This window comes from Orycteropus afer, unplaced genomic scaffold, assembly GCF_000298275.1.
Source record: "Orycteropus afer afer isolate SDZICR_OR568_19922 unplaced genomic scaffold, OryAfe1.0 scaffold00154, whole genome shotgun sequence".
NCBI classification, from domain to species: Eukaryota; Metazoa; Chordata; class Mammalia; order Tubulidentata; family Orycteropodidae; genus Orycteropus; species Orycteropus afer.
In genome coordinates, this window is record NW_006921741.1 from 2,794,868 (window position 1) to 2,817,716 (window position 22,849).

The following is a 22,849-nucleotide window of genomic DNA, read 5'->3' on the forward strand; positions in this document are numbered from 1 at the left end:
GATCTGTCCTGGAGGAAGTGTACCCAAAATGCTCCTTGGAAGCGAGAATGGCCAGACTTCGTCTCACCTATTTTGGTCATGTTGTCAGAAGGGACCATTTCCTGGAAAAGGATGTCATGCTTGGTAGGGTGGAGGGTCAATGAAAGAGGGGAAGGCCTTCCATGAGATGGATAGACACAGTGGCTGTGATGATGGGCTCAAGTATATTAGGGATCATGGAGCTGGCATGGGATCAGGCAACGTTTCGTTCTGCTGTGCTTGGGGTCGCTTTGAGTCGGAAATGACTCAATGCCACCTAACAACAACAACGATAACAGAAAAACTGATGCATTTCAATTGTGGTATTAGTCAAGAATATTGAAAATATCACAGACTATCAGAAGAATAAACAAATATATCTTGGATTTTCCAAGTATATTCACACATGTACAAGGAAGACCAGTTGATAGTACTATTATTCAAATTTATACACAAGTAACTAAAGCCCAAAATGAAGAAATTGAAGATTTTTACTAACTCCTGTTGACTGAAATTGACCAAACATACAATCAAGATGCACTGATAATTATTGGTGATTGAATGTGAAAGTTGGAAACAAAGAAACATCAGTAGTTGGAAAACATGGCCATGGTATTAGAAATGAAGCCAGAGAACACATGATGAGATTTTGCAAGACTAACAACTTATTCATTGCAAACATTTGTTTTCAACAACATAAACAACAGCTGTACATGTGGACCTCACTAGATGGAATACACAGGAATCAAATCAAGTCGGGTTTGACTCGACGGCACATAACAACAACAACAACAACAACAACACCTGTTGAAAGAGGTGATAAAAAGACTCACTGCTGTCAAGTTGGATCTGATGTGTAGAGACCCCTCCTTAGATTTCTGAGACCAATTTATCTCATTGAGGGTCTTCCCCTTTTTTACTCACCGTCTCCTCTATCAAGCATGATATCCTTCTCCATGGACTGGTCCCTTCTGACAACATGGCCAAGTATGAGAAATTAAGTCTAGCCATACTCCCCTCTAAAGAACATACTGGCTATACTTCCTCCATGATAGATTTATTTATTCTTCTGACAGTCTATGCTATTTTCAATATTTTTGACCAATCACTATGGAAGTAGATTGCCCAATCTTCCTTCCAAGGAGTGGCTGGTGGGCCTTCTGGTTAGCAGTCAAATGTCTTAGGCACTATGCTACTAGAGCTCCCAAAAAGAGGTGAAAGAGAAGTTTAATATTGTCAGTCAGAATAAGGCCAGGAACTGACTGTGGAACAGACCATCGACTAGCTCATATATAAGTTCAAGTTGAAGCTGAAGAAAATTAAAACAAGTCAATGAAAGCCAAAGTATGGCCCTGATTAAATGCCATCTGAATTTAAAGACACTCTGAAGGATGGATTTGACACATTGAACACCAATGACTGAAGATCAGACAACTTGTTGGATGACATCATGAAGGAGGATGAATTTTCATCAAACATGAAGAAAGCAAAAGGCCATTAAAGACAAGAAAGGAAAGAAAGACCAAAACGGGTATCAGCAAAGACTGAAACTTGCTCTTGAATGTAGAGTCACTAAAGTGAAAGCAAGAACACGCTTGGCATTTCTCAAGCTCAAAGAATTGAAGAAAAATTTCAAGCCTTGGATTACAATATTGAAAGATTGTAGCTCTGGTGGAGCTAGAAGGCATTTGACTGCTAACCAGAAGGCTGGTGGTTCAAATTCCTCGGAAGGAAGACTAGGCAATCTACTCTATAGAGATATCACCTTGGAAACCCAAGGAGGGGTTGCTATGAGTCAGAATTGACTCACCAGCAGTGAGTTTGGTTTTTTTATTATGGACAAAATATTGAACAAGGCAGGAAGCATCAAAAGAAGATGGAAATAATAGAGAGTCACTGTGTAAAAAGGAATTGGTCAACATTCAACCATTTCAGCAGGGAGCCTATGAGCAAGAACCAATGGTACTGAAATCCAAGCTATACCTAAGGAATTGGTGAAAAAAAGATTCCATGAATTGATGGAATACACACTGGAATGTTTCAAAAAATCCTCATATATTTGATAAATCACTTTGTTTATGGCAGTCCAACTTATGCTTAGATAATGAATACTTTTAAGTAATGTTCATATTGAAAACAAACAAACAAATAAAACAAACTCATTGCTATTTAGTCGGATCCAACTCATAGCAACCCCTCCTTGGGTTTCCAAGGGATTATCACTACAGAAGTAGATTGTTCACTCTTTCTTCTGAGGAGTGGCTGGTGGGAATGTCCATACTCAATGGTTTAAAATGTTTATAGAAATGAGTGTTTTTTCCTCAAAAAAAGAGAGAAAAGATTGCCTAAGGTAGTACTGAATGTTGTAACCATGGCAATCAGAAACACCTAGATTGAGGGAAAAACAAAAAGCAACAGAAGAGAAAGGAATTTGGTGGCATCACAGAAGGGAAATGACAAGCCATTAGATAAAGATCCCAAAGGCTGTAAACTAACTGGGTTAAATTACAAGTGGCAGTAAAGCCCTGTTTCTGACAAGGATTCCTTGCATAAAGAAACTGGTATACAACAGGGTAAAGAAAACATACAGCTCATTAGACTGTCAGTGAAAGGGAGATGAAGGGCATGCTCATTGAATTATGTGTTTTACTGTTTTTAAGGTGGTCAGTGTAAAAGTCCAGAAAATGTTATGTTGGAAGTGTATTTTCAGGGAGTGAGTTTACTAATAGGGCTATTAGACCACCAGGAAAATCTTTTGTCCATAAAGCAGAAGTAGAGGAAAAAGGCAGAAGTGAGGGGTGGGGCAAGAAAGGATATTGGGGGAATAATAATGGTAGTTTAACGTAGTGGTAGTTTAAAATATTGTTCCTTGGTGACTGATGCATTAAAAATTATATCGATTTTAGTCATGTAACATTGTTCTTAAGTGACAATGAGTCTACTTTGACTCATATCTAGTCCATGTGACTCAGCAGAACTGCCCAACAGGGTTTCCTAGGCTGTAATCTTTATGGAAGCTGATCACCAGGTCTTTCTCTTACAGAGCTGCTGGGTGGGTTCAAACCGCCAACCTTTCACTTAGCAGTTGAGCGCTTCCAGCTACCAGGGCTCCTTTGTCATGACATAGGCGGTATAATATTGGCAGCAAGGACAGTGATTAAGAGCACATGATAGCAGGATTTGAGTCATAGCCCTGGTACTTTCTAGATATGTGTCCTTGATAAACTTATCTAACCTTCTAAGCCTCAATTTTGACACCTATGTAATAGGAATGATAACAGCACCTGCTTCAAAGTATTGTTTATTTAAATGTGATGATCTATGTGAAGTGACTTGCAATTGAAATTATTAATTAATGTTAGCTCTAATGACTAAGCAAATATGTCTTGGATGAGATGCAGCCAAAATGCTCCTTAGAGGTGAGGATGGCAAGACTGTGCCTCATATTTTGATGTTTAAAGAGGGACCAATCCCTGGAGAAGGAAATCATGCTTGGTAAAGTGGATGGCCAGTGAAAGGGGAAAGAACTCAAGGAGATGTATTGACATAATGGTTACAACAATGGGTCAAGCATAGCAACAGTTGTAAAGATGGTTCAGGACTGGGCAGTGTTTTGTTCTGTTGTCCATAGGATCACTATGAGTTGGAACTGACTCAATGGCACCTACCACCACCAACAACATGATTACTATTATTGTTAGCTTCATCCATCTTTCTTCCCAGGAAACTGGACATTTTGGTGAACATTTTCACTGATCATTCTCCTGTAAACATCTATGAACTGATTAATTTAATTAGGGTACTGCTGATGGGGCCTCTATGTTGTGTGTTAAAAGCTTCAGAACAGTATGGGATCTGGACTGAAAAATGCTCTTTTGTGCTGAAATCTTCAGAATGTTTTTCACAAAACTGGGTTCGTTTGGGTTAATTATGTATGTAAATTATCCTATGAACCCTTAAGATAAAAGAGCTTACAGCTGGAACTGATTATTTGTGGAGAGAAAGGGTACTGCACTGACTGGATAGTGGCTCTTGCTATTGTTTGTTCCTTTTTTTTTTTTTTTTGCATCAAGTATCTGCCTATAATGGTGAACACTGAGCAACTGACCTTGTTTCAGGGGAAAAAAGAAATCATGCGTGTTTGATTTAAGCATTCTTAGTGGGCTGCACTACATAGACAGGGACACAAGTGAAGCCTGGCCATGTATTTGCAAAAGAAAAGGGGACTGAGGCCAAGACAGGGGCTGCAGGTGAAATGATGCATTCTCCTAAAAAGGAAAGATAGCAGTGAATTTGACCAAAATATAGAAAATGGAGGACAAACTAGCTGAAGACAGAGATGGTAGGAGACTTGCAAGAGGAGACATAACAAGTTTTATAGGAATTCAAATGAATGAAAGCAAACAAATGCATGATAGTACAAAGGTGGGTAGTGTGGATCAACAGAAGGTGGTATAAGGAGTGGGCAATGTACAAGTGGCCAGATACTGACCTTTCCATAGTTATTCAGGAATATTAGTGTGGTAGGACAAACTGCAAGGTAAGTAGGGGCATTAAGGTTATTTGAGTCATAATACAAAGAAATGTGGCACTCTAGAATTAATCACTAAATAAAAATTACAAACTCTAAAATTAGTTTTTTTAAAAAGGAGACAAAGTCATTGATCATTTGACTGTGCATTAAATTAAAACCCCTAATCCAAACCTATGGGAGCTCTGGTAGCATAGTGCCCAAGGCCCTTGAATGCCACTCCTCGGAAGGAAGATGGGGCAATCTACTCCGTAGTGATACTGCCTTGGAAACCCAAAGAGGGATCGCTATGAGTCAGGTCCGACGGCAAATAACAACAACAACAACAACAACAACAACAACAATCCAAACCCATAGCCACTGAGTCAATTCCAACTCATAGTGACTCCCATACAGTTTTCAAGCTTGTAAATCTTTTTGGAAGGAGGCTGCTGCTTCTTTCTCCCACAGAGCTGCTGGTAGGTTTAAACTGCTGACATTTTTGGTTAGCAGCTGAGTGCTTATAACCACACCACCACCAGAGGGAGAGAGGAGAGAGAGAAAGAGAGGGAGAGAGGGAGAAACAAAGGGGGGGGGAAAAGGAGGGGGATAGAGAAAAAAAGAGAAAAAGAGAGAGAGAGAGAGAGAGAATCAGAATGCTATTTTGATTGACAAGCTTCCTCTACAGCAGTGGTCACCAAATAAATGAACCCCAGGGCAATTCGCTGGGGTACAGGAAGAAACTATTAGCATTTCCAATAATATTTAAGTATTTAAGGAGCCTGGTGGTGGAATGGTTAAGTGCTCGGCTGTTAATTGAATAATAGAAGGTCCTAACTTACTAGCTGCTCTTCAGAAAAAGATGTGAAAGTCTGCTTTTATGAAGTTTACAGCCTTGGAAACCCTATGGACAATTCTACTCTGTCTTACATGAATCAGAATTGACAACAGGTAGTTTTTTTTTAATAAATTAATATTATGCTGTTCTTAATTTTCTATTTTTTAAAAAATATAATGTATGCAATTTAAAGTAGATAAATATACACATATTAGAGAAAATTTTGCTTTCTTACCAATGGGAGGTGCTATTATTATTATTATTTTTTAAACAACCATTGGTCTGTAGTAGACAATGATATATAATACCGATAGTCCGACTCGACGGCACATAACAACAACAACAACAACATAGAGCAAGTTCCTATCACTTGTCAGTTTGTCGTACTCTGGTGGCTTGCATATTACTGTGAGGCTAGAGGCTATGCCATCAGTATTTCAAATACCAGTAGGGGCACCCATGGTGGACAGGATCTGGTGAAGCTTCCAGACTAAAACACACTGGGAAGAAAGACAAGGCCATTCACTTTTGAAAAGCTTTAAATTATGTAGATGGACTAAAGCTTTCAAGACTTTCATTTGCTGATGGGGCAAGACTCAAAATGGGAAGAAACAGCTGCAAACATCCATTAATAATCAAAACATGGAATGTATGAAGTATGAAGCTAGGAAAATTGGAAGTGGTGAAAAATGAAATGAAACACACAAAGATTGATATCTTAGGCATTAGGGAACCATAATGGGCTTGTATTAGCCATTTTTAATCATGTAATTATATGATCTATTGTGCCAGGAATGACAAATTGAAAAGGGATGGTATATCATTCATTGTCAAAAGCAGTGTTTCAGGATCTATCCTCAACTATGATGCTGTCAGTGATAGTAGGATAATATCTGCACACTTACAAGGAAGACCAGTTATTATAGCCACTATTGAAATTTATACTACAAGCTCCAGAGCCAAAGATGAGGAAATTAAAGATTTTTACTAACTTCTGTGGTCTGAAATTGACCAAACATGCCATCAAGATATATTGATTATTACTAGTGATTGGAATGCAAAATTTGGAAACAAAAATGAATCATCAATAGTTGGAAAACATGGTCTTGGTGATAGAAATGACACCAGAGATTGCATGATAGAATTTTGTAAGACCAATGACTTATTCATTGAAAATACCTTTCTTCAACAACGTAAACAGCAAATAAATATGTGGACCACCCCAGATGGAATACACAGGAATCAGATCGGCTACATTTGTGGAAGGAGGCAATGAAGAAGCTCAATATCTTCAGTCAAAATAAGGCCAGGAGCTGACCATCAATTACTCATATGCAAATTCAACTTGACGCTGAAGAAAATTTAAAAAAAGTCCACAAGAGCTGAAATATGATCTTGATTATACCCCATCTGTATTTGGAGACCATATGAAGAATTAATTTGAGGCACTGAAGCACTGAACACCAATGACCAAAGACCAGACAAATTAGTTGTGGGATGACATCAAGAACATCATACATGAAGAAAGCAAATTGTCATTAAAAAGACAAGAAAGGAAGAAAACACCAAAATGGATGTAGAAGAGACTCTGAAACTTGCTCTTGAATGGAGAGTAACTAAAGTAGATGGAAGACACGATGAGATAAAAGAGCTGAAAAGAGGATTTCAAAGGGCAGCTTGAGAAGACAAAATGTCATAATGTAATGTGCAAAGACCTGGAGTTAGAAAACCAAACAGAAGAACATGCTCAGCATTTTTTTAAGTTGAAAGAACTGAAGAAAAAATTCAAGCCTTGGGTTGCAAAATTGAAGAATTCTATGCGCAAAATATTGAATGGTGCAGGGAGCATCAAAAGAAGACTGAAAGAATGCATTGATTCACTGTACCAAAAAAAATTGGTTGATGTTAAATGATTTCAGGAGGTAGTACATGATCAAGAACCAGTGGCACTGAAGGAAGAAGTCAAAACTGCATGGAGGGAACTGGAAAAAAACAAGGCTGTGGGAATTAAATGAATACCTATGAAGACAGTCCAACAAATAGGTCCAGCACTGAAGATGCTTACTTATTTATGCCAAAAAGTTTGGAAGACAACTACCTGGCCAATTGATTAGATAAGATCCATATCTGTGCCCATTCCAAAGAAAGGTGATCCAACAGAATGTAGAAATTATCAAACAACATCATTAATATTACACATAAGTAAAATTTTGCTGAAGATAATTCAAAAATGGTTTCAGCAGTATACTGATAGGGAACTGTCAGAAATTCAAGCTGGATTCAGAAGAGGATGTGGAACAAAGGATATTACTGCTGATGTCAGATGGATCTTGGCAGCAAGCAAAGAACACCAGAAAGATACTTACCTTTCTTTCATTGAGTATGCAAAGGCATTAGACTGTGTGGATCATAACACATTAGGGATAACATTGCAAAGACAGGAATTCCAGAACTCTTAATTGTATTCATGAGGAACCTGTACATAGACCAAGAGGCTGTTGTTTGAACAGGACAAAGGGACACTGCATAGTTTAAAATCAGAAAGGGCGTGCGTCAGGGTTGTATTCTTTCACCATACTTAATCAATCTGTATGCAGAACAAAGAGGTGAGAAGCTGGACTATATGAAGAAGAATGTGGTATCAGGATAGGAAGACAACTCATTAACACCTTGCAGCATGCAGATGACACAAACTTGCTTTCGGAAAGTGAAGATGACTTGAAGCACATATTGATGAAGATCAAATACTACAGTGTTCAGTATGGATTACACCTCAATATAAAGAAAACAAAAGTCCTCACAACTGTACACAATAAGCAACATCATGGTAAACAGAGAAAACAGTGAAGTTGCCAGCAATTTCATTTTACTTGGATCCACTATTAACACCCACAGATGCAGCAGTCAAGAAATCAGATGCTGTATTTCACTGGGCATGTCTGCTGCAAAAGACCTCTTTAATGTGTTAAGCAGCAAATATGTCACTTTGAAGACTAAGGTGTGCCTAACTCAAGCCATGGTATTTTCAATTGCCTCATATGCATATGAAACCTGGACAATGAATAAGGGAGACTGCAAAAGAGTTGATACCTTTGAATTGTGGTGTTGGTGAAGAATACTGAAAATACCATGGACTGCCAGAAGAATGAACAAATCTGTTCTGGAAGAAGTACAGCTGGAATTCTCCTTGGAAACGAGAATGGCCAGACTTCATCTCACCTACTTTGGTCATAAGCCCAGAAAGGATGATTCCCTGGAGAAGGATATCATCCTTTGTAAAGTGAAAGGTCAGCAACAAAGGGGAAAGCCCTCAACAAGATGGATTGACACAGTGGCTGCAATGATGGGGTTAAGTATAGCAGGGATTGTGGGAATGGCACAGAACCAGGCAATGTTTTGTTCTGTTGTATACAGGGTCACTATGAGTTGGAGCTGATTGGATGGCACCTAACAACAACAGAGGAACAAGTTCTATAAACATGGTTATTAAACAGAGTGTAAGAAATAAAAACATGAAAGACTTTAACTCTTCAATAAAATACATCATTTCAAAGAATATGGTATTAATGTAGTACAACTGAGAGAAATTTTAAAAGAGTCTAAGAAATAATTATTCATAAACATCTAGTGTTTTAGAAGTGGCTTGTTAACTGAACGAGACAGAATTTGAAGGGTGAATTATTTGTAAATGTCTTTCATCCCACTGCAGGAAATAGACAGAATTTGAAGGGTGAATTATTTGTAAATGTCTCTCATCCCACTGCAGGAAATTGCTTAATGGCATTGTACTGACCTGATATAATGAGCATTACTACCAAAGTCATCCTTAGCAAAAGCAGTGATATCAGGAATAGAGTGAGATAGGATGAGGTTAGGTAAAGGTGGAACTGTGATCTTTAACCTGGTAATGTAAAACATAAATGAACAAGGATGCATGGTCCCTACTCAAGTGATTTTTATTTCATTGTTCAGGGTTGAGGACTTGGTATCCATATTACCAAAAGCTTATCATAAGATCCAAATGTGTAACTAAAATTAAGAACCACAGAGGTTGATTATACAAGTGAAGAGGTTTAAAGTCATCAATTTTAAACTATCAATATCTAGGTCTGAAACTAATTCTACAATTTACTAGGTATATAGTGTTGGGAATCTATATCAATTTTCTCTTCTTGAAAATGCCTTGATCACCTCTCAAGGATGCAGTAAGGACTAAGTGTGGTACTGCAGGTGAAAGATCTTTTTCACGGTAGAAGCAATGTGTTGGAGGAAGGAAAGTACTGTGCTCGGAGAGAGCTACATCTCTAAGTTCTTATCTAAGGTTGGTATGCTCAGTGAATATACTTCAAAGTCTTGTTGTTGTTTAGACAATTTCCACACAGCTACAATTTCTTTAAGATGATTTTGTCACTGATATTTGGATGAAGTGAAATAATTTTGTAATTATATGAAAAATAATAATTTAATTCCTTGCAAGAAATACCTTTTCAGAAGACTGAATTGTTTCTACTTATATCCCCTCAATTCATTTGATGTTCTTCTTATAGGCTATTAATATTGGAATAAAAATAAGAGATCTCACACACAGAACATCTCAGAGTGTACCCCATTGTATACTAATTCTAGGGCTTTTATAAGTATAAAACAAAAGGGTTCCACAATAAAATGAGTTTGAAAATTTTAGTTTGATTACAAAGTTAAATCAATTTCCAAACTACAGGACTTCATAGAACTTCTAATATGTTTAACTTCATTGAGAATCTACCACAGGAATGAGATGCACATTGAAGAACTTCCCAAATTTATTTGAGCACAAAATCCTTTTGAAGTGACACATGAATTGACACTCAAGCTTTTAAAGCACACTTTGAGAGACATTACTCTAAGCCAGCGCTACAGGTGCAAAAACAGAAGACCAAAGATGCACAAGACTTGTCACAAATCAATTAGATAGAGTTAGTGCTAGCTGCCTGAGTCTAGAATTCAGCTCTCCTCTCTTTGAGTCCAATGTCTTTCCACTTTAATGCTTCTGCTACTTTTTTTCCTTATCTACTACCTCCCCTTAGGGGGAAAAACACCACACATACACAATGAGTTAATTCTCTGTAAAAGGTATGAAAGTTTTTTCACTGACAATTATCTTCTCAAATGTCTGGCAAAGACTATGTGAAAAGGGGACTAATATTTTAAATTTTAAATCACAATTTATCAAGGAGCTTTGACAACTAATGGCTAATTTTATCTCTCTAGAGATGACAATCAGATAATACTGGATTCAAAGTTTCTAGTATTGTGAAGAAAAAGGAAAGAATATTAGATTTCTTTAATCTGCGTAGCTCTATGTATCACCATGATAGGGCTTAATAAAGACTCATCTATGAAAATACATATAAGAATTTGAAAATCATCAAATTCTTTATCTCTGACCATCTGTCCTATGCTTGTCCAATGTCAAGGTCAAGATATAAACCTATTTAGTCTGAGACTACAACACTAAGCAACTGGTAAAATTTATAAATCAGATGTCATGGCCATTCCACAAAATTAAAAAAAAAAAATCTAGGGGGCAGTAATATATGCCAAGTAGCAATGGGAATTCAGGAAATGATTTTGATAAACAGAACATATGTCATGGATCTGGGTGACCTATGAAACATCAGAGAGGTCTGGCATTATAGTGATCTTATTTGAAATCCAAGAGGTTTATGAGAAAGTTGACAGGCAGGATAAATCTAAAGGTCAGATGCTGCAATGTTACCTAGCTTTTCTTTTCTTTTTTTTTTTTTTTCTGCCTCATTTGTTTAAGTGGGGAATAAGCGTAAAAGGAATCTAAAAAAGTTTTGCTGTAAAGAATAAATGAATATAGGATTAAGTTTCATAAAAGAGTTAAAGTAAAATGGGTAAAACATCTCCAAAGACTAAAAAGAGAAGTAGTAAGATAAAATTCTTCAAATACATGTAGAAGAGAAAATTAGCCCTCAGCTTTCTGATTCCAGGGGGAGGTCTATGAACACAAGGTTGGAATTTACAGAGAAAGATATACAACATAATTTTAAGGAAAATTTTCTAATAATGGCTAGTATCTAAGTGATAGACTTGGAGAGAGGTATTAAGGTCTCCATCTTTAGTGGGGTTCTAACAGAGAAGCTCAGGTAGCATAGTGCCTAAGGTATTTGACTGCTAACCAGAAGGCTGGCATTTCAAACCCACCAGCCAATCCTTGGAAGGAAGATTGGGCAATCTACTTCTGTAGAGATACTGCCTTGAAAACCCAAGGAGGGGCTGAGGAGGGGTTACAATGAGTTGACTTGACTTGAGGGCAGTGAGTTTGGTGTTTGGTAACATAGATCAGACCACTTTTCATGGTTGCTTTTCTACAGGATTATAGCATACAAAATGAGAACTGAAGTAGGAACGACTTAGGGAAAAAAAGTACCCCACATATATGGCATGATTCAGGCAGTGTCCAACATTATAACTTTTTCCCTTGAGAAACTGAGAGGGTTATTACTAAGACTCCCAAAGGGGAAAAAAAAAAAAAAAAAAAATAAATAAATAAATAAACACTGAGCTCCTGTAGTAGCCACCATGATACAGAGCAGATGCTGAAAGATTTCCTGAGTTGTGACAAATCAGCCACCAACGGTTGAGGAAATTAATGGAGTTTCATTTCAGACTGCTAACTTTGAGAACTGTGAGACAACAACATATGGGAGAATTTTTCCTAGGGAGTGAGAAAAGGAAGTGGCACAAAGTGCATTAGAAAGAACAGCCTATTTAGAGAAAAATATACAGAGCATGATGCAGCTGGTAAATCATAGATAGAATCTAAATCTTTCATAATTTCTTTTTCAGAGGAGAGTAAAAAAGGAAGATGAAGAAGATATGTTGGGTAGCAAAGGGAAGAGGAAGTGGATAGAAGTGACAGAAGAGAGTATTAAATATTTTTAGGTTGAACAAGATAATTGGTCTTTTTGGATGGCTTTTTTTTTTTTTCTGTATTCTCTTTTTCAGGGCCATTTTTCTTTCAGAATATTATAACACGAATCATTTTCTTTAATTTCCAGATTCAGCCTGACAGTTGCCTTGGAAGTTCTAATTATGTTTTCCTTACATAAGAGAAGAGAGATCTATTACTGTAGAAGGTTCATTTTTTAAAACTATGCTTTAAAACCTAAAACAGTTAAGGATTATGTCACAGCTATTTTTGAAATCATATCTACAATGATTATCAAGAGAATGGTGATGAAAGAAATGTGTGGTGGCTGGAAAAACCTTTGACAGAACTATTTGAGGTTTTTAAGAACTTGAAAATGAATTTGAACAGAGCTTAAAGAAATCATCACACAACATCTGGCATGATGTTTCATTAGCAGCAGTTGAAGAAATAACAGAAGTGTTGTCTGCAACCAAATTCTTACAGAGCAGTGAGTCAAAAGGCCAAATAGGTCACTACCTAAGCCATCTTTCATGCTGGAAGACGGAATTGTCTTTTTCATTTTAAAATATTTCATTCTCAAGTCAACATTTCAAGCAATAAAGGTTATATTCTATGGAGAAGTTGTCCAGATTTTATATCCCAATAAAACCTTTTCTAGTTCAGTAGACATACCACCTTAAAATCTACCTTTTACATCAAAGGTTAAAAAAAAAAGAAAAGAAAAAACAAGCTAAGAAACAATAGTTTCAGAATGCCTCAAGAATGAAAATGACAGTGACTTCAGGTGGCAAAGAAGTCACAACTCTTCTCTGAAACTTTCACTAATGTCATTAATGCCATATGTTTGATAGGGTGTTTTTTTTTTTTTTTTCTGACAGAATTCCTTCCTAACTAGTGGCTATGGCCTGGAACATGGTGTATGCTCAATACATACTTATTAAACAAAATAATGAATGACTGGATGATAAAGGAAGGAAATAATTGACTGAAATTCAAGAAAACAAATGCAAACACCACATATGGGAGGCAGCATTTCTTGATGGTTACAGACTGCCTTAATTTGAAATCCATTTCTATACATTATTAACTATATGGCTATGGGCAAGTTATTAAATCTCTCTATACATCCTTTTGCTTATGTAAAATAGTCTATTGTGAGAAGTGTGCATTAATACATTTTTTCAAAGCACTTTAAAAAGTATATGGAACATATAGTAAATACCAAGTAAATATTAGCTATCAATAATATATAAAGTTCTTGCCCACATAATTCAATATAAAAAGAATAGATGACTATGAAATTAGACCAATGGGGCTAAACACAAACCTTCTAGAGCCCAGGGAGGTGGGAACAATGAATACAAAGCTTTGGGGTTTAACTGTCAAACTTTCCAATATCATATGAATAATTGTTTCTGCTTATACTATATGTTTATCCTCCCCAAATACGCCTCACAAAAATGTTGGAGATAATGCCTTCTTACAGACATTGGTTGGAAGCCCTGTCTTACAAGTGCAAACATTAGACCAGGTATATTTATCTAACTTGAGAACTACTGTCTATTAATTTTTAATTACTTAATTAATTTCCTGTAAATGTGATATAAAGCAGTAAACAGATTACAGATTAAGCAGTTTTGTTAGTGTAACTGCAAATATGTACTGCTTATAACTCCCTTAATGTTTCTTTAGTTTATCATAAAAGTCCATGATTCTGAAAGGGTAGCCAGGTGTCAGAATCAATCACTGCCCATAACATCCAGAAGTAAGCATGAGGCTGTGAGTAAAGCAGCTGTAATCCTGCCTGGGTGGATAGGAGGAAGGGATCTACTTACACATGTGACAGAACTTGGATGATAAATTCAGGGAAGTCAGAGATTGTGTCTACACTGGTTAAACAAAGGATAAGGCAGGACATATGAATGTACCTGTTAATAAATTACACAGCAGTCTTTAGTTATTCAAGTCCACCTCTCTAAAAATCAAAAACCAAACTTCCTGTCGTCAAGTCGGATCCGACTCATAGAGACCCCTTCTTGGGTTTCTGAGGCAGTATCTCTACGGAAGTAGATTGCCCAGTCTTCCATCTCTCTGGCAATGTAAAAATGACAGTGGCTCTAATAGAAGATGGGTTACATTGGAGGAATAACTTGTAAACTCTGTGCCACGTATGTTTGTGAAAACTGGTGAGACTTTACCTTTGTCCATAAAATATCAGAAAATAAGATAGAATTATGTATATACTGTTGAGTTCTCTTACCTCATTATCTGTTCTTTCCTTTCTATTTATATTCATATTCACACAGTAGGAAACAAGGGTTTTATACACACACACAGAATTCTGCTTGAGTCACACTCACCATTAGTAGTCTGTCTCCCACTTGTAGTCTTCCATCTTTTTGTGCAGCTCCTCCATCTATAATTTTAGTTACATAAATGCTGTTGTCTCCAGGAATATGTTGGTTCCCCACACCGCCTGCAATACTAAAACCTAAACCTATAGAAAAGGGACAGAAAATGAAAAGCCTTTGGTTATTATTATTATTTTAAAGACAATGCAATTAGTCATACACACACACACACACACACATATAAATTAATCCTATTTTTAAAAATATGATACTAATAAATGACAATGAAAGCTATTTCAATTGAATTGGTTCTTTATATATTTGAAGACTTGTTGATTAGTGCTAATTAGACAAGGATGAACATAATCCCATGATGGCTGTGTGCCATCTCACAGAGGCCCCATGTACAATGGAATAAAAGTGCTCAGTCTTGTGCCATCCTCATATCATTGCTACATTTGAGCCCACTGTTGCAGCCACAGTGTCAGTCCATCTCATGGAGGCTCTTCTTTGTTGCTGACCTTCTACTTTACCAAGCATGATGTCTTTCTCTAGGGACTGGTCTCTCCTGCTAACATGTCCAAAGTATGTGAGCTGAACTCTTGGCATCCTTGCTTCTAAGGGAAGCATTCTAGTTGTACTTCTTCCAAGAAGTATTTGTTCTTTCTTTTGGCAATTCATGGTATATTTAATATTCTTCACAAAGACCGGAGTTCAAAGGCATCATTTCTTCAGTCTTCCTAATTTATGATCCAGCTTTTGCATGCATATGAGGTGACTAAAAATACCATGTCTTGGATCAGGTGCACCTTAGTCTTTGAAGTGACACCTTTGCTCTTCAACACTTTAAAAAGGTCTTTTGTGGCAGATTTGCCCAGTTGGGCAATCTACTTCTGTAGTGATACCACCTCAGAAACCCAAGGAGAGGTCACTATGAGTCAGGTCCGACTTGACGACACATAACAACAACAACAACATGTTGTTTGGTTTCTTGACTGCTGCTTGCACAAGTATTGATTGTGGATCAAGTAAAATGAAATCCTTGACAACTTTGATCTTTTCTCCATTTATCATGATGTTGCTTACTGGTCTAGTTGTTAGAATTTTTGTTTTGTGTTGAAGTGTAATCCATATTGAAGGCTGTAGTCTTTGATCTTCATCAGTAAGTGCTTCACATATTCTTCACTTTCAGCAAGAAAGGTTGTATCATCTTTGTATCAGAGATTGTTAAAACATTCTTCCTCCAATTCTGATGCCACATTCTTCTTCATATAGTCCAGTTTCTTGGATTATTTGCTCAGCATAAAGATTGAATAAGTATGGTCAAAGGAAACAACCCTGACACAAACTTTTCCTGATTTTAAGCCATTCAATATCTTATTGCTCTGTTCAAATGACTGCCTTTGGTACATGTTTCTCATGAGCACTCCTTTCCTGGTTTTAAACCATGCAGTATCCTCTTGTTCTGTTTGAATGACAGACTCTTGGTCTATGTACAGGTTCCTCATGAGCACAATTAAGTGTTCTGGAATTCCCATTCTTCTCAATGTTACCCATAATTTGTTATGATCCATACAGTCAAATGCCTTTGCATAGTCAATAAAATGCAGGTAAACATCTTTTTTGTACTCTTTTCCTTCAGCCAAAATCCATCTAACATTAGCAAATATATCCTTTGTTCAACTTCTTTTCTGAATGTAGCTTGAATTTCTGGCAGTTCTCAGCCAATATACTGCTACAACTATTTTTTTAAAAATATTTTTGGAAAAATTTTACTTGCATGTCATATTAATGAATAGCTCGATTTCTGCATTCTGTTGGAGCATCTTTCTTTGGAATATGCACAAATATGAATCTCTTCCAGTTGGTTGGCAGGTAGCTATCTTCCAAATTTCTTGGCATAAGTGAGTGAGCACCTCCGGTGCTTCATCCATTTGGTGAAATATCTCAGGGTGTCTTCCATCAATTCCTGGAGCCTTGTTTTCTTGCCAATGCCTTAAGTGCAGTATGGATTTCTTCCTTCAATATAATTTATTCTTGATCATATGTTACCTCTTGAAATGGCTGAATGTGGAATTTTTTTTTTTTTGGTTCAGTGACTCTACTCCTTCCATCTTCTTTTGAAGCTTCCTGCATCATTTAATATTTTACCCATAGAATCTTTTGATATTGCAATTTGCAGTTTGACTCTTTTATTTTCTTTTTTAGCTTTAGAAATACTGAGCTTGCTATTCTCTTTTGGTTTTCTAACTCCAAGTCTTTGCACATCTCATTATAATACTTTGTCTTCTTGAACTGCTCCTTTAAATCATCAGTTCAGCTCACTTACTTCATCATTTTTTCCATTTGGTTTAGCTACTCTCTGTTCAAGATCAAGTTTCAGAGCCTATATAGACATATATTTTGGCCTTTTCTTTCTTTCCTGTCTTTTTAATGGCCTTTTGCTTTCCTCATGTATGATGTCCTTCATGTCATTCCACAACTCTTTTGGTCTTCACCTATCAGTGTTCAATTTGTCAAATCTATTCTCTATTCATGGTCTCTAAATAGAGGTGAAATATATTAGTTTTGTTCTATTTCATGACAATATACTTAACTGCTGCTTCTTAGCTAATCAGCTCATAATAGTTGACTGCCTAGAAGAGGGATCAGTTAAAAGAATGTAGAAGGGCTATAGTTGATCCAGGAAAAACTCAAGTACTATCTTGCTCATGTTGTCTGTGGTGTCATATTTGTTGATGTTTCTCTAGAGCAGAGAACAGAAGTGTCACCAACAATTTGGGGAGATACCTAAACACTTGACCTTTGAGGAGAAAAAGTAGAGCTTAGAAAAGCCCACAAATTCTGAGAGAAGAACCATGAAGCAGGTACATTGGATATTTATATAATAATTTCACAGAGAAGGAAATGAAGCTGGATACTTGCCCTTTGTGTTTTCTTTTCTGGTCACCTTGTCATATTTCCACCCTCCCTGGTACTTACTATAATTAAATGATATTGAGGCTAGTTTCACAAATAAATAAATAAATCATCCTCTACACAAGCTAAAGAAATGGATTTTATATTTGGACTTTTATTTTTATAACCACAGCATATCAAATCATTTTATATATAGAAATTTTCTATACAGAGAGATGAATTTTGCAACGGTTTACAAAATTTTTATTTATACTAAACCATGTAATGATAACAAGACTATACTTATTTTAAAAAAAATCAATATGAGGTCATTTTAAAGCAATCACTGAAAAAAATCTTTAAAGGTCAAATGATAAAAATCTTTTCTAGAATATAACTGAATAAATGTTCAGTACAATTCTTGGAGCAAATATTTTCATTGCATTTTTAAATCAAAATGTTGATTAATATGCAAATAACTTAGAAAGTTCAATATTAATCAAAGGCCTTTGTTAATAAAGACAGAATTTCTGTATATACCTTGGCTTAAAAAATGTAATACCATAAATGGAGTCAAATAGTAATACAATCATAAAAGTCTTTGGCAATTTATTTAACAACACTGAAAAACACTTTAAGAATACTTATTTCATTTCACTATACTTTTATTGAATAAACATCAGCTAGGGCTATGTGCTCTTTATCATAAATGATAAGTTAATGGAAAAATGATGGCATAGTAAATTATAAAGTAATATCTCTAGCATTATATTTGAAATGCAGTGATTTTTTGTTGAATTAACTGTAATAGTTAATAAAAAAGAAATTAAAATTTATGGAGAAATTAAAATAAATGTTATCTAATTTCTTATTGAAACAAGTAATTATTTTTTATTGATGTTTGCTACCCCATACAGCTGTGAATGTACCTGTTTGTCTCAAAGAATTTATTTATCAAGCAAAAGATGATAAGAAGTAAATAAAATGTCCCCAGATTAGAATTTGCTATTAAATTTAAAACACACATCAGCTCACATTTTCCAAAATTTTTATTTCATATGTATGTGAATATTGGGAACTTTAAGAAACCTATTTTTAAAAGTCTCATGGACACATAGTAAGATCAATATACTACAATTGTAATAGTACAGAGGTTATTCCAAACCATGGGAAAAAAAAAAAAAAAAAGTTAAAAACAAACCCATGGGCTCTGATTTACATCCACCTTGTCAGCAATAAATACTACAGATGGTCTGAGTTACAGAAGAGCCAAGGAAACAAATTAGCACAATAAACAAGGTTAAGTCCAACAATGAAATCACTATGGAGACTGTAGACATAAATATATCAGCTAAAAAGAAAATAACTTATTTTTTTTATACTTTATAAAAGTTTATATACTTCAGGTTTATATACTTCTTTTTAACTACTATCTCTGCTCAAGGTGAAGCAAGGCATTTTCAATAAATGTCCTTCTCAGAGCCAGAAAATGTCTCTGAAGGTAAAGAACTAAAACATTTCCCTCATTCCTGTTACCTTGGTGGAACATGGATACATTTGAGCATAAACAATATTTAATTAACATCCAACCATACGCTAGATATTCTATCCAGGTATAGTTTATATCTACATCTAGAATACAAGTTCCTTTACATGTTGGAAGGTCCATCTCTGTAGTAAGATTGAGCATGTCCCAATTCATCCATTCACACTTCAAGCATCTCATGTGAACATCCTACACGTATTGCATGACCAGTTGCTAGCAATTATAGCCAACATAAATGTAAACCAAAGAATGGATTGACCAGAAATACTGTATAGAAAGAATTGTCCACGCTAGAATTCATATAAATCAAAAACCATTGCTGTTGAGTTGATTCCGACTCATACAGCCCTTACAGGACACACTAGAATGACCCCAAAAGGTTTACAATGCTATAATCTTTATAGTTTCAATCACCTCATATGCATGTGAGGGCTGGACAATGAATAAAGTCGACTGAAGAAGAGTTGATGCTTTAAAGTTGTGGTGCTGGTGAAGAATACTGAAAGTACCATGGACTGTGAGCAGAACTAACTAATATGTCTTGGAAGAAGTGCACATGAAATGCTTATTGGAAGTGAGAATGGCCAGATTTCGTCTCACCTACTTTGATCATGTTGTCAGAAGGGACCATTCCCTAGAGAAGGATGTCATGCTTGGTAAGGTGGAGGGTCAATGAAAAAGGGGAAGGCCCTCAACTAGATGGATTGAAACAGTGGCTGCAATGATGGGCTCAAGCATAACGAGGATTGTGAGGCTGGCACAGGACTGGGCAGTGTTACATTCTGTTGTACACAAGGTTGCTATGAGTTGGAGCAGACTCAAAAGCATGGAACAATAACAACAATCTTTACAGAAGCAGATTGCCACATCTTTTTCCTTCAGAGTGGTTGGTGGGTTCCATGAAACTTTTTGATTAGCAGCTGAGTGCTTACCCACTGTGTCACTGGGTTCATATATGTGAGTGTGAATGACCTGGCTGAAGCAATGTTTTAAACCCAGACAATACTGATGATGTTTGGAGGATCATTCTTATAAAGAAAAATGTGGGCTATGGTCACTGGGCAACAAGATTTAATTCAAATTATCAGTGTGGAGGAACTGAGTGTTCTCTGCATACACTTTGTTATAGCAAGGGCACAATGTCTCCATTACAGAATCTACACTAGGGAAGGTCCTCCATGACTAGCACCCTCATATTTCCACTGCTACTCTCTCACTTCTTCCTCTCATTCATCTCCCCTGCTCTTCAATACACTCTCGCTACACTTGCTACCTTGATATTTGTGGAAACTGCCAGACAAGCTCCTGTCTTAGGGCCTCTGCTGCCCAGTTCCTGCTGCCTGGAATACTCTTCCTTCAGGTCTTTACTCAAATATCAATTCTCAAGGAGCATAAATCTGACTTCTTGATTGATACCATTCCCTGAATCCTACACCTCATTCCCTTATCCTGCTCTACTTTTAATTTGCCTTTAGTACTTATTATCTTGTAACATACTAAATAAGTTGTCTATAATTGATTAATTGATATTGTCTATCCCATTGGTGGGGAGCTCTGGTAGCATAGTGGCTAAGGCACTTGACTGCTAACCAGACGGCTGGCGGTTCAAACCCACTAGCCACTCCTCGGAAAGAAGGTTGGGCAATCCTACTTCTGTAGTAATACTGCCTTGGAAACCCAAGGAGGGGTCACTATGAGTCAAGTCTGACTCAACAGCACATAACAACAACAACAACAATCCCATTGGTGAAAACAAAAATAAACTCCACGATGACAGGAAGACAGAGTTTGTCTATTTTATGCTGTGCAACTAGATTAACACCAGGCATATTGTTACTTCATAACTGTGTAATAATTAATAAATGAATATAAAAGGATGAGCTAAGTTGCATGTTTTGAGAAAGTCACTCCTTGAAGATGAAGCTGGGGGCTTTGAGCAAGTGAGGAGCAGCTGAAAAAGTGAGCTTTGTTAGTTTAGAATCACTACACCGCAACAGGTGAACTCCTATCTGTTCTTCATCCTCATTCTGCAGAGACTTTAGGCCGGTCACTAGGTGGGCAACAGCAGAGCCAGCTTCACATCCAGATTCTTTCATCTACTAACTGTAAATATAAATCTTAATTCTCTCATCTCTAAAAAAAAGGGATAAATATTTCTAGAACATAGATATGACACATCATAGATGCTTGATAAAATCTCTGCTCCCAATAATCTCTTAAGTGACTTGGAAAGACAAATACTTAAACATCTTGACATGATTTAACTGGCTAGGGTGAGTTCTGCAATGGTACTAGTATTTTGTAAGATCAGGGAGGTAAGCATGACTTACCTATTAGAGGAGCAGGGGAAGAATTAAGAAAAGATTTAGCATTTGAACTGGGTTCACATTATTATCATTAGGTTAGAAATGATAAAAGAGGATACACTTGCCAAATCAACAGGTCCTCTGGTTTCCACGCTGAGTAAATATCCAGGGCTTTGAACTGGTTCATTCTGGTTTGACCTTCTGGTGAGAATTTGCTTGTCCACCCCAGACATACTGAATTAAAATGTACATTTTAACAAGATCCCTAGGTGATTCTTATGTATACATAAGGATCTTGTTAAAATTTAGGTTCAGTTTCAATCTGGGATGGAAATCCAAATTATCAGGAGGGGGTTGAACTGGGATCAAACACTCAAAGCCCTATAAATGACTAAAGAGTATCATTCATGTCCTATATGCCAAGTTGCTTTGATTTAGGTCATGCAGTGCTGATGAAATCCTAGTTCTGTTGGGTTAAACACTGAAACAGAAATGCCTGGCAAACACTCAAAACTTGTATCAATGGCCACTGAATTGTACACTTAAAAATAATGAAAATGGAAACTTTGAGGACATATATTTCACCACCACCCCCACAACCATGTATGTGTGATGAGATAAATTAGGGTTGAACCTAGTATGATAACTACAATGCATATTATAAACATTTGAATAAAGAACCCAAAATAGCAAAAATACTGACATTAGGGAGAGGATTTGAGAAGAGATAGTTTTGCAGCAATTACAGAAGTAGCCACCATTTTGAAAAGAAGTGTTCATGATAGACAAATAGTCTTGATCATCAGGAGACGGTAGACTAGTGAATTATATTTAAACTTAATGACTATTTAAACTGCAGTCTTATTCAAAAACATGGACCATAACACTATGTGCCAGGTACATATTTAGCTATTAAGACTAAACATAAGCTTAAACAATCTTAAACAAGGAAAAATATGTGTTAATAATACAAAGTAAAATCATATTTCAATATTATAGCAAAGGAAAAAAAATGTACATTTTAAACAGCTAATTCCCAAATAATTAAAAATGAACTGTTTAACAAATATGTACCATATATACAGAACTTCAGGATTGCATCTATTATATGAAGCCAGGTTCATCTTTATATATTTCTTGCATATTCTTAAACTGTAATCTTTTCTGTTACCACAGGAGAACAGGCATAGGTAAAAGAATGCCTGAACTTTATTCAAGCCTTTAATTAAACCTTTTTCCATGCAAATCTTTTCCTCATCTTGAGAAGAAAGAACTCTATGAGCAGATAGCAGTTTACCCTTTTCCCTGTTTCCTGCCTACACTGAGGAGGAGGTGTCAGTGAGAGGTGGGGAGTCTGAAAGCAGAAGTCTTGGCAGCATAGAATTGATACTGTGCTTGATAAGCTCAGAATAAAAACTCAAATGCTTAAAAAAAATCTTATG

At 36.3% G+C, this 22,849-nt stretch overlaps 1 protein-coding gene across 1 annotated transcript in view; it reads right to left on the reverse strand.

Moving 5' to 3' along the window:
* Positions 1–22,849, reverse strand: part of DLG2 (discs large MAGUK scaffold protein 2) — a 1,122,948-nt gene that overhangs the window by 731,180 nt on the left and 368,919 nt on the right. Inside the window, exon 6 of the mRNA XM_042781713.1 lies at positions 14,667–14,803. Coding sequence (XP_042637647.1) covers positions 14,667–14,803 — 137 coding nt within the window. The remainder of the gene's footprint in view (positions 1–14,666; positions 14,804–22,849) is intronic.